General features: G+C 40.1%; 1 protein-coding gene across 13 annotated transcripts in view; it reads left to right on the forward strand.

Annotated features, from left to right (window-relative positions):
* ABCA8 (ATP binding cassette subfamily A member 8) overlaps nt 1-12566 on the forward strand; it is a 73822-nt gene that overhangs the window by 45711 nt on the left and 15545 nt on the right. For 7 of the 13 annotated variants that reach the window (XR_014820872.1, XM_084983861.1, XM_084983864.1 and 4 more), the window contains 5 exons: nt 2480-2613; nt 3164-3301; nt 6149-6256; nt 11766-11954; nt 12158-12271. Coding sequence is in view for 9 of the 13 variants with exons in the window: in XM_084983861.1 (XP_084839987.1) it covers nt 2480-2613; nt 3164-3301; nt 6149-6256; nt 11766-11954; nt 12158-12271 (683 nt within the window). In the remaining 4 variants the exon portion in view is untranslated. Of the gene's footprint in view, nt 1-2479; nt 2614-3163; nt 3603-4161; nt 5255-6148; nt 6257-11765; nt 11955-12157; nt 12272-12566 lie in introns of those variants that run through there. The other 6 variants (XR_014820874.1, XR_014820873.1, XM_084983859.1 and 3 more) reach the window with 4 other exon arrangements.

Below are 12566 nucleotides of genomic sequence, written 5' to 3' on the forward strand. Positions count from 1 at the left end.
AGCCACAAAATGGGAACTCCTAAACTAGTACTGAGTGCCACATTTTTCACATTTCCGTGCTTTTTGTTGGTAATTTTGCTGTTTAAAATGGCCCCCAAGGGTAGAGCTGAAGTACTACCCAGTGTTTCTATATCAAGAGGGTTTAGAAGAGAAAATATATGTATTAGATAAGCTTTGTTCAGGAATGAGTTATAGTGCTGTTGACTGTGAGATCAATGCGAATGAATTAAAACATATATTCAAAAATATGTCTAAAACAAGGTGAGTATTGAATGGCCAAAGAAAATGCTGCGGCCAGCGGCTCGCAGAAACCTAACCCTGTGTTTCGTTTCGGATCTGGGGGTCAGTGCTCACTCGTTCTGTGTTTGTGGTGATTTGTAGAACCCACCACCTTGCATAATAAGAATCCCCTGTAAATGTTCTACAGACATTTTATCTCATCCTACAGATTGTCTTTTCACTTTCTCATTGGTGTCCTTCGAAGCCATAGTGTTTTCATTTTTAGCAAGTCCAACTAATTTTTTTTTCCTTGTTTGTGCTTCGGGGTCATGTTTCAGGAGCTACTGACTAATCCCAATCACAGAGTTTTACTGCTCGACTTCCTTCTAATGCATTTTTTTTTTTTAAGGGCTGCACCCGTGGCATGTGGAAATTCCCAAGCCAGGGGTCGAATCATAGCTACAGCTGCAGGCCACAGCCACAGCCACAGCAACACCAGATCCGAGCCGTGTCTGCGACCTACATCACATTACAGCTCATGGCAACTCCAGATCCTTTAACCCACTGCAAGAGACCAGCATCAAACCTGAATCCTCATGGATACTAGTTGGATTCTTTTATTTGTTTGTTTGTTTGTTTATTGTTTTTTAGGGCTGCACTAGCAGCACACGGAAGTTGCCAGGCTAGGGGTGGAATTGGAGCTGCCCTTGTCCTCATGGATCCTAGTCATGTTCATTATCACTGAGCCACAGCGGAAACTCCACTAGTTGGATTTTGACCTGCTGAGCCACGACAGGGACTTTTTTTTTTTTTTTTTTTGGTCTTTTTAGGGCCGCACCTGCTATATATAGAAGTTCCCAGGAGTTCCCGTAATGGCGCAGTGGTTAACAAATCCGACTAGGAACCATGAGGTTGCAGGTTTGATCCCTGGCCTCTATCAGTGGGTTAAGGATCCGGCGTTGCCGTGAGCTGTGGTGCAGGTTGAAGACGAGGCTCAGATCCCATGTTGCCATGGCTCTGGCGTAGGCTGGTGGCTACAGCTCTGATTCGACCCCTAACCTGGAAACCTCCATATACCGCAGGTGTGGCCCTAGAAAAGACAAAAAAAAAGGTTCCCAGGCTAGGGGTCTAATCTGGGAGCCATAGCCACCAGCCAACACCACAGATCCACTGCAGCTCACTGCAACACTGGATCCTTAACCCACTGAGCGAGGCCAGGGATCAAAACTGAATCCTCACAGAGACTATGCTGGGTTTTTAACACGCTGAGCCACAATGGGAACTCTGTGATCCAGTTTTTGAGTTAAGTTTTGTGTAATGGCCTGAGGAAGGGAGGCAGCTTCAACGGATATCCAGTAATCTTTCGGAGACGGCCAACCATCTCAAAAGCCACAGTTTCTCTTATCCAGATTTAGTAGATTTTCTTAAATAAAATTATTTTCCTTTTCTCTTAATCTTTTTTTTTTTTTTTTTTTTTGTCTTTTGTCTTTTTTGTTGTTGTTGTTGTTGCTATTTCTTGGGCCGCTCCCGCGGCATATGGAGGTTCCCAGGCTAGGGGTTGAATCGGAGCTGTAGCCACCGGCCTACGCCAGAGCCACAGCAATGCGGGATCCGAGCCACGTCTACAACCTACACCACAGCTCATGGCAACGCCGGATCTTTAACCCACTGAGCAAGGGCAGGGATCGAACCCACAACCTCATGGTTCCTAGTCGGATTCGTTAACCACTGTGCCACGACGGGAACTCCCTTTTCTCTTAATCTTAAGATAGTCAAGAGATTTTTAATTCACTGCTTCTTTTGGTAATTTTCACAAGTCGTGGGTTGGTTTTCTGGGGAGAATGTCCTTGGAGCTCATCGCATCGCCATTCTCGAGGTTGTGTTCCTGTATCAAGAAACATTTTGAAAATCAAGAATCTAGCAAGTAAAGAGAGATTTAGCATGTTTTCTGGTTAATTAGTAGGGATTACCTGTGTCATTAAAACCTTATTGGTTATGGTCACTCATTGCAAAATTCTAGAGGGGCAAAAGTCTATTCCAGATGCCATATGGTGCCAAAATGTTTTTCACATAAACAGACATCAAAAGCAAATAAACATGTAAATACCAGGAGAAGTAAATAGGTTTTAAATTCACAATAGCAAGTATATTATCATATTACAGTAAATATCACACAATGGCATTAATTATAATTTCCATGCACAGCTTGCCTTTGCTTTTCTTAGTTTTGTGATAACTAAGATATTTCACTGCATCTTAGGGGCAAGCATTGATGACTTTATACATGCTGTGGAGAATCAGAACATAGCTTTGGAAGTGGATGTACTTGGAACTAGAAATGGCCTGGACGACCCATCTTATAATGGAGCCATTATAGTGTCTGGTAGTGAAAAGGTATGCTGGTCTCTACTTAGTAATGTTTCCCAGAGGTGTGAAAGCTAATACAGTATCAATATGCTCAGGTCTCCAATTTAGGAGGCAAAATAAAAAACAAATACTGCTTTCATTTATTGCTCAGTCAACTATAGTCACGAATATGATGCAATCCTTAAAATCATTGCCTACCAACACGCACTGGGTACCTTAGCAAAATAATACTCTACAATACTCAGCTGTCAAGTACATAGTTAAGTCCAATAATTTATATTTACTCTCAAGGATTTTATACCACATATATTCTGAAACTTTGATTTCTTCTTAAACAATAATAATACTTGATTCTAGCCTTAAGCCAGACAGCTGGTATCTTGAGACTCAGATAGAGCCTCTATGCATGTTTTGGCGTATTTACACTGTATTTGTGTTTTTGTTTTTGTTTTTATTTTAATTAGTTGACATCATTTAAATACGTGATTTTTTTTTTCATGAAAATATTGACTTTGGGCCTCTTTACAAGAAAAGATACAATCTTTGAGAATTTCTGATCTTGCTTTCTATGTTTTAGAATTACAGCTTTTCATTAGCATGCAATACCAAAAGACTGACTTGTTTCCCAGTTCTTATGGATATTGTGAGTAATGGGCTACTTGGACTGGCTGAGCCATCAGCACATATCCAGACTGAGAGAAGTACTTTTTTGGAGGTAAGTATAAAATCTTATGGACTCTCCTCCATCAAGAATCTCCCAGGTTACTCTCTTGAGTGCTGAAGTCTTATTGAGTAAACCTCTGCATAATAAATTAACTTTTGATTCATGCTAGCTTTGAGAAATCAATACACTTTTCAGAGCTTCAATTTTGTAGGGCGGCACCTGTGGCAGATGGAAGGGGTCAAATCGGAGCTGCAGCCACCCACCTATGCCACAGCCACATCGATGTCAGGTCCAAGCCGCACCTGTGACCTGTGTCGCAGCTCGCAGCAATGCTGGATCCTTAATCCACTGAGTGGGGCCAGGGATTGAACCTATATCCTCATGAATACCGGTCGGGTTCTTAACCACAATGGGAACTCCCAGAGCTTCAATTTTTTAAATGCAAAATATAATTCACAAAATTTTTTCCAAAGAGAAGATGAGGCAGTGAAAGTGAAATCATGCAGGACTGTGACCAGAACAAAAATAATGAAAGCAGGAAGGAAAGAATGAAAGAAAGAGAGGAAGGAAGGGAGGAAGGATGGAAGGGGGAAAGAAAGAAATAGAAACCTTTATTGTGACTTGTAGAAATGCTACTAAAGAAAAAAATTGGGCACAAAGTTCAGGCTAGACCTGCAGACTAGTTATATTAGAATTACTCCAGCTCCAGCTCCTTGTCAAAAAAATTAATTCCTTGGGCCTGCCATACAGCTACCAAACCAACTTTTTCATATGTGCAGCAAAACAAATAAACAAACAAAAAAAAACCCCATCCTCTCAAAAAAAGTGCTAGGAGTTACCAGCGTGGCACAGTGGAAACAAATCCAACTAGGAACCATGAGGTTTTGGGTTCGATCCCTGGCCTCACTCAGCAGGTTAAGGATCCGGCATTGCTGTGAGCTGTAGTGTAGGTCACAGACGCGGCTTGGATTCTGTGCTGCTGTGGTTCTGGCGTAGGCCGGCAGCAACAGCTTCTATTAGACCCCTAGCCTGGGAACCTCCCTATGCTGTGGGTGCAGCCCTAAAAGGACAAACAAACAAACAAAAAGTTCTAGGTGATTGGAATGTATACAGCCCTTTAAGCTTGGAAACCAGAATGCCTATCAGAGTTTGCAATTATTCCTTTTTGATTATGTGCTAAGTATATTGCTCCCTCATAGAGAATTCCTTGAGCACAGGGACCATGTATTTTTTTTTTAATTTTTAATGCAATTTAAAAAGGCTGCTTTCCATTTACAGTTATTATAAAATATTGGATATATTCCTTGTTTGTACCACACATCCTTGAGCTTATCTTATACCCAGCCTACGCCACAGCCACAGCAACACCAGATCCTACACCACAGCTCGCAGCAACACTGGATCCCAAACCCCCTCAGTGAGGCCAGGATCAAACCCACATCCTCATGGATACTAGTCAGTTTCATTACCACTGAGCCACAGCAGGAATTCCCATTTTGTATTCTATTTAAATTTATATACTCATTACTCAAAGAAGAGTTTCTGTAATTTCAGACCTCACTTCCATCTTGCCCAAAGTCAATGTATTTGCCCTGAATAATCCACCCAGCATACAGGTGTTCTGGAAAGATTCTAACACTAAGCTTCTGTGGTAGAAAGTGTGTCTCTGGAGTTCCCATCGTGGCACAGTGGTTAACGAATCCGACTAGGAACCATGAGGTTGAGGGTTCGATCCCTGCCCTTGCTCAGTGGGTTGACGATCTGGCGTTGCCGTGAGCTGTGGTGTAGGTTGCAGACGCGGCTCGGATCCCGCATTGCTGTGGCTCTGGCGTAGGCTGGCAGCTACAGCTCTGATTAGACCCCTAGCCTGGGAACCTCCATATGCCACGGGAGCAGCCCTAGAAATGACAAAAAAAGACAAAGAACAACAAAAAAAAAAACCCAAATACATCCAAATATAGTGTTCATATTAAAAAAAAAAAAAAGAAAAAGAAAGAAAGAAGTGTGTCTCTGATAGGCAGGCTGGGAAAAAAACAGGCTTGGCTTATGACTTTTTTCAGTAAAGTGCTTCATCAAACAACAATGCAAATCATCAGAGTAACACAAGAACTGCTTTCAAGACAGTTTGTGAATCTTCTGTCCTTAAAAATTGTTACAAATTTTGTGTAAGTAAAGACAGAGGTTTGCCTTGGAGACTTCATTTCCCCTCCTAGGATTTCATCCTACCTTTGAATTCTCAGCCAATATTTACCTAGTCTCCTGGTGTATCTAAAAAGATAACGTCACTGTGCCTGTTACATCTAATATGATCTTTGAGTCAAGCTATCGTATTTGAGAGAATTAAAGACCAGTTCGGAAATGGCATGTTTCAACTGTGAATTGTCATTATTTATGATTTAGCATCAATAAATTTTAGAGTCATCAAGTAAGGAAATGAAAAAGGTTGGTTTATGGCTTTTCAGCTGTGTGATATTAGCAATTCATTCACTTTCTTAGAATCACTTTCCAAGCTTCAAAATTGGATGAATAGGGAGTTCCCGTTGTGGCTCAGTGGAATAAGAACCCAACTGGGATCCAGGAGGATGTGGGTTCGATCCTTGACCTCACTCAATGAGTTAAGGAACTGGAATTGCTGCAAGCTGCGGTGTAGGTTGTAGATGCAGCTCGGATTTGGTGTTGCTTTTGGCCATGGCATAGGCCAGCAGCTGCAATTCCAATTCAACCCCTAGCCTGGGAACTTCCAAATGTTGCAGGTGCAGCCCTAAAACAAATAAACAAACAAACAGGATGGATATATTTGGGGACCTCAAAAGGCAAGTTATATATAATCTGTTTAATATTTTTGAAAAGGTATTTCGAATTTGTTCATTCGGCTCATTGCATTCTTTGCATTTTCAGAAGGATCAGGATAATTCATTTGAATCCCTGGGATATACCATGTTCTGGTTGACTTTGTCATCCTGTTGTGCCCCTTATATTGCCATGAGCAGCATTGATGATTATAAGGTAAGAGTGAGTAACTGAAACTTCCATTACTTTGTATGATTAGAGGTTGAAGGGAATGTAATTACAAGATTTTTCATGAGGCTTTGTGCACATGCTTAATCTTGTAACCCACTCAGCCATGAATCCTAAGTTATACAAATAAAGGGGAGTTTTATAAATGGAAATATAAATATAGAAATAAGTAAATAGGATATGGGTAGAGAATGATTCTCAAATGTATGTGGATATGCAAAGAACCTAAAATAGATGAAGCCACTTTGAAAAAGAAAAAGCTGGAAGATGTATGCTTCTGATTTCAAGGCTTACTACAAAGTTATAGCAACTAAGAATGTGTTGCAATTCCCACCATGGCACAGTGGGTTAAGAATCTGACTGTAGTAGCTTGGTCTGCTGCAGAGGCGCAGGTTTGATCCCTGGCCCTGCAGAGTGGGTTAAAGAATCCAGCATTGCCGTGGCTGCAGTAGAGGTTGTAGATGTTGCTCAGATTTAATCCCTAGCCCGGGAATTTCCATATTCCATATGCCACAGGTTAGGCCATAAAATTAAAAAAAATGTGTTGTGTTAATTAGGGATGATCATATGGATATAGGAAATGGCATAGACACTGAGATATAAATACACACGCATATCATCAGTTGATTTTTAATAAAACTGCCAGGGAGTTCAAATAGTGTAAGAAGAACCTTTTTAGCAGATTGTCCTGGAACAATATGATAGTGGTATGGGGGGAAAAATGTTTTTAAGACTCACCTTACTCCATACACAAAGTCATTTTTCAAGGAATTATAGATCTTATGATAAGTAAACATTTCTTAGGTGGAACAGAAGAAGCGTATACCATAAAATAAAGTGCTAACTTGAACTTCACCAAAGTTAATACCTGTTGCTCTTTGTAAAACACCAATAAGAAAATAAAGAGCTATGGGCAGGGAGAAAAATATTCACAACACACATGTATCTAACAGAAGATTTGTTTCAAGAATATAAAAAAATGCTTATACCTCAGTAATAGAAGAGCCCAGTTTATTTTTTTTTTATTTTTATTTTTTTTGTCTTTTTTTTGTCTGTTTTTTTTGTTGTTGCTGTTGTTGCTATTTCTTGGGCCGCTCCCGCGGCATATGGAGGTTCCCAGGCTAGGGGTTGAATCGGAGCTGTAGCCACCGGCCTACGCCAGAGCCACAGCAACGCGGGATCCGAGCCGCGTCTGCGACCTACACCACAGCTCACGGCAACGCCGGATCATTAACACACTGAGCAAGGGCAGGGACCGAACCCGCCACCTCATGGTTCCTAGTCAGATTCGTTAACCACTGCGCCACGACGGGAACTCCCGAAGAGCCCAGTTTTAAAGGTGGACAAGAGATACTTCCCCAGAGAAGAAGCACAGATACTTCCCCAGAGAAGAAGTACAGGAGGAAAATACTCTTTTATTTATTTATTTATTTATTTATTTATTTATTTATTTATTTATTTTTATTACTCAAATGAATTTATCACATCTGTAGTTGTATAATTATCATAACAATCTGATTTCACAGGATTTCCATCCCACGGCCCAAGCACATCCCCCACCCCCCAAACTGTCTCTTCTGGAGACCATAAGTTTTTCAATGTCTGTGAGTCAGCATCTATTCTGCAAAGTTCAGTCTGTCCTTTTTTCAGATTCCACATGTCAGTGAAAGCATTTGATGTTGGTGTCTCATTGTACGGCTGACTTACTTAGCATGATAGTTCCTAGGTCCATCCATGTTGCAAAAAATGCTGGTATTTCATTCCTTTTAATGGCTGAGTAATATTCCATTGTGTATATGTACCACATCTTCTTGAGCCACTCCTCTGTCGATGGACATTTAGGTTGTTTCCATGTCTTGGCTATTGTAAATAGTGCTGCAGTGAACATCAGAGTACATGTGTCTTTGCGAGTCGTGGTTTTCTCTGGGTGGATGCCCAGGAGTGGGATTGCTGGATCAAATGGTAGTTCTATGTTTAGTTTTCTGAGGAATCTCCATACTGCTCTCCACAGTGGCTGCACCAATTTACATTCCCACCAACAGTGTACTAGTGTTCCTTTTTCTCCACACCCTCTCCAGCACTTATTGTTTGTAGACTTTCGGATGATGGCCACTCTGGCTGGTGTAAGGTGGTACCTCAGAGTGATTTTGATTTGCATCTCTCTAAGAATGAGTGATGTTGAACATCCTTTCATGTGTTTCTCGGCCATCTGTATGTCTTTTTTGGAGAACTGTCTGTTTAGATCTTCTGCCCATTTTTTGATGGGGTTGTTTGTTTTTTTGGTATGGAGCTGCAGAAGGTGTTTATAAATTTTGGAGATGAATCCCTTGTCAGTTGAATCACTTGCAAAGATTTCCTCCCATTCTGTGTGTTGTCTTTTCGTTTTGTTTAGGGTTTCCTTTGCTGTGCAGAAACTTTGAAGTTTGATTAGGTCCAATTTGTTTATTTTTGTTTTTGTTGTCAATACTCTGATAGGTGGATCTGAGAAGATGTTGCTGTCATTTATGTCAGAGAGTGTTTGGCCTATGTTTTCCTCTAGGAGTTTGGTAGTGTCTGGTCTTATATCTAGGTCTTTAATCCATTTGGAGTTTATTTTTGTGTAGGAGGAAAATACTCTTATGAAAAGATGGTTAATGTCATGAGTAATCAGGAAAATAATCTCAGTGAGATATCTCTAGATAGCAATTAAAATTAATAATGTTAAAATGATGGACCATATCAAGAGTTTATGAAGATGTGGAAAAACTTAAACATTCATACATCGTTAGTGGGAATATAAATTGCACAATCACTTTGCAAAACTACTTGGCTCTTTCTTATAAAGTTAAAAATACATTTATTGTGTGAACTAGAAATTCCTCTTAAGTATTAACCCAGGAGAAAAGAAAACATCTCTCCACATACAGAACTGTACATTCCTATGCTTAAGCAGCTTTGGCCTAATAGCCAACACCTTGAAACTACCCCAAGCATCCGTCAAGCTGTGAAAGGAAAAATTCTGGAATAGCCGCAGATGGAATATTACTCTGCAATACAAAAGAGGGAATAACCAATAAATGCATCAGCATGGATAAGACTCACAACCATTACACTGAGAGGCTGAAAACAGACACAACGGAGTAAATGCTGAATGAATTCATTTGTATGAAATTCTCAGAAAGGTAAAACTAATCTATAGAGACAGAAGGCACACCTACCTGTGGTTTCATGGAACCAACGGTAAAGGCTGTTGACTGCAAAGGAGCATGGGAATTTTGGGGGGTGATTTGATCATGATCGTGGTAAGAAATATATACATTCATCGATTCTTATACAACTGTGCATTTAATATGGGTACTTTTTATTGTTTAAAAATTACAGTTTTAAAAAAAGTTAATTAAAAAGATTGTTGAAATAAGGGGAAGTGATATTTTTAGCATGTGAGAATGTGGAGAAAGAAAAAAATTCCAACGTTTAACTGACTACAAATTTTCATTCACAGACACTCTTCCATTAATCCAAATGAATCTGTAATGTGTCTACAGATTATCAGAGCATCTTGTTAAAGTGAAGATTCTGATTCAGTGAATCTGGAGTGGTGACAGTGGCAACCACAGGGTGGTGAAGTTAGACGACTAATCAACCCAAGCCAACCTGCTTTAGTTTTACTTGCAAATTGCAATAGAACACCCTTTCCTGGCTCCATGCTTGTAGCTTTATCACACAAAATCTATGAAACCCTACAAAAGCATCTCTTTTTACTCAGTACCATCTTCATTTGTTTTCCTTCCTCTCTCTCCAAAAATAACTCTGTTGCCCGGGCGCAGAGAAGACTGTCCATGGAATGTTCCTTTTCGAGGGTGGACTCTCCAGGAATCTTGGGAAATGCCTTGACGGGCCTGATGTAACCACCAGTCATTCTGGCTAGCATAGCCCCGAGCTTAAAACGTCTCCCATGAGAAACACAAATACTTTCTTTTTTGGCCTGTGTGATGCTCCCATGGCACCACCTTTCTCCCAGCACTTTGGCCAGGGTCTCTCTGTCTCCTTTGGAGTTCCTTATTCCTCTAGGCGGTCTCTGAATTTCAGAAATCCTGGATCTCAACCCTCCACTTCTTTTTTGTGTATTAGATGTCATTCTCTCCCAGGCAAACGTTATCTAGCCTTAGGGCTCTAACGCCGCTCTCCCTACTGGTCACCCACAGATCTGACTCTAGCTCAGATGTCTAATTTCTGCTTTCATCTCCAGGGCTGATCCAGATTCCTTCCTCAGCATTTCTGCTGTAGACATCACAGGCTCTCAAACTCCGTACCTCCAAGATTGAACTTAGGGTTTTCTTAAATACATTCCTCCTTTCATACTTTCCAACTGCACCAGCGACAGCGCGAGGCACTTGGTTATCCCGTCAGGAACCTAAAACCATCCTTCTTTCCTCTCATGGCTTCACCTACAATCTAGTCAGTCTACTACCTGAATGGACCTGTGTTGGGAGATTTTTTAATATGAGTCCTTAGGTCAGATTACATCTCAGGCAGGAGCATCTTTAGTTGAACAGAGACAGACTCTTAACAAATGAATTTAAATTTATTTTAAAATATACATATATTCAAAATTATCAGAATGGTTTAATGCATAGCTTGTGCCAAAACCACATCACTTGATAAGGAGTTTGAACTATGTAAAATGGGGCATTCTCTAGTGGCTCAGTGGGTTAAGGATCCAGCGTTGACACTGCTATGGTTCTGGTTGCTACTGTGGCGTGAGTTCAATCCCTGACCTGGGAACTTCCGTGTACCGTGGGCACAGGCACCCACCCTCCAAAAGTAATTTAGTACTTTTATTTAGAAAATGACAAGAAATACAAAACACATCTATATTTTAAAATGTATTTATACTTAGGTGCATGTACATAAATATTTGGGTGGGTAATAGGTATTTGAATGTGTGCCACTGTAAAACTCCTCTAATCCATCATGTACTTGGAGGGAAAGGATAAAGTAATTTTATGCATAGAGTCTGTGTTTTAAGATATAGATATATTCTGACATATAAATTAAAGAGCGATTAGTAAATTACATATGCATTATACATGTGTAATACATACACAAGTGTGTATATATAAAAATCTGTAATATATGTAACCTGGAAAAGTGGGACTGAGCTCCATATTGAGTCAAAGCAGAATCATTCTGATGGGAAAGCAGTTGCGTAGGTACTTTGCATCGCACCCTACTCCCCCCGCCCCCCCAAAAGTCACGAATCCCCCTTTTGTTTACTGCAGGATGACTTCCTTGATTATTTTGTCTTCCTTTCTGCCAGGTGTGTGATGAAGGTCGTGTTGCCCATTAAGGCAGCAAATTGATTGTTTGCGTTTGGAACTATCCGTCCTCCTTGGTCCGGATAGCATTTGTTATTACAAATAAAGAACTTCGTTGGAAGGGTTTCTTACCCGATCCACGCACATCCTTAAACCTCACATTGAAATATCCCTTTGGCTCTTTGCCCTCTCTTACTCAGAACAAAGCTCGGTCTCAGCTCCGGATTTCTGGACTCTCGCCTTCTGCTTACTGGTTTGGGCAGGCGCTCGTCGATGTCCCGATGTACTGCCTGATCTTCGTTTTTATGTATTTAATGAGCTACAGTTTAAGCCTCCAAGACGGTTTAAACATCTATAATTTATTCGGAGTTATAATTTGGATTATACAAGTAAGTGATGATATTCGTAGAACAAATATCATTGTATGATTTAACTAAAAATTTTGAAAATGCGAATTGTTTTCCTCGATGTAGTTTATTTATTGTCATAAATTAAATGATGTAAAACTCTGTGCTCTGACAATGTTTTGGACTGAAGGTTTTCCCAGCTTGCTTTTGTCTTTAACTAAGTTTAGCCTTCTTGTTGATTTCAGATCCCGTGTACTCTTGGTTATGCCACCTCACTTATCTTTTTGACATACGTGATTTCGTTCATTTTCCGCAAGGGAAAAAAAAATAGTGGCATTTGGTCCTTTTGCTTCTATATTGTAAGTCTGTTTCTTGTGAACCTTTGTTTTCCATATTGAATATACAATTCTGAGCTCCTATTTTAAAATTTGCCCTTGGTAGAATAATAAATTAGTATTACAGCCTAAAATATTTCGTTAGCCTTATATATGGAAACTTCAAAATCTGCATCTTTTTCTCTTCCTGGTCCTACCCTTACATTTCTTTAAAAGTAGCCAAATTGTTTCTAGAATCATAAAATATTTACTAGAAAGAAACCATCTTTATCTTTTTTTGTTGTTTTTTACTGAGCAGGAAATTAGCTCAAAGTCCTCC

Source organism: Sus scrofa, chromosome 12 (genome assembly GCF_054392235.1).
Source record: "Sus scrofa isolate SSC_HxYL_T2T_F1_AM1 chromosome 12, Sscrofa_HxYL_maternal_Yorkshire_Landrace_v2.0, whole genome shotgun sequence".
Lineage (NCBI taxonomy): Eukaryota > Metazoa > Chordata > Mammalia > Artiodactyla > Suidae > Sus > Sus scrofa.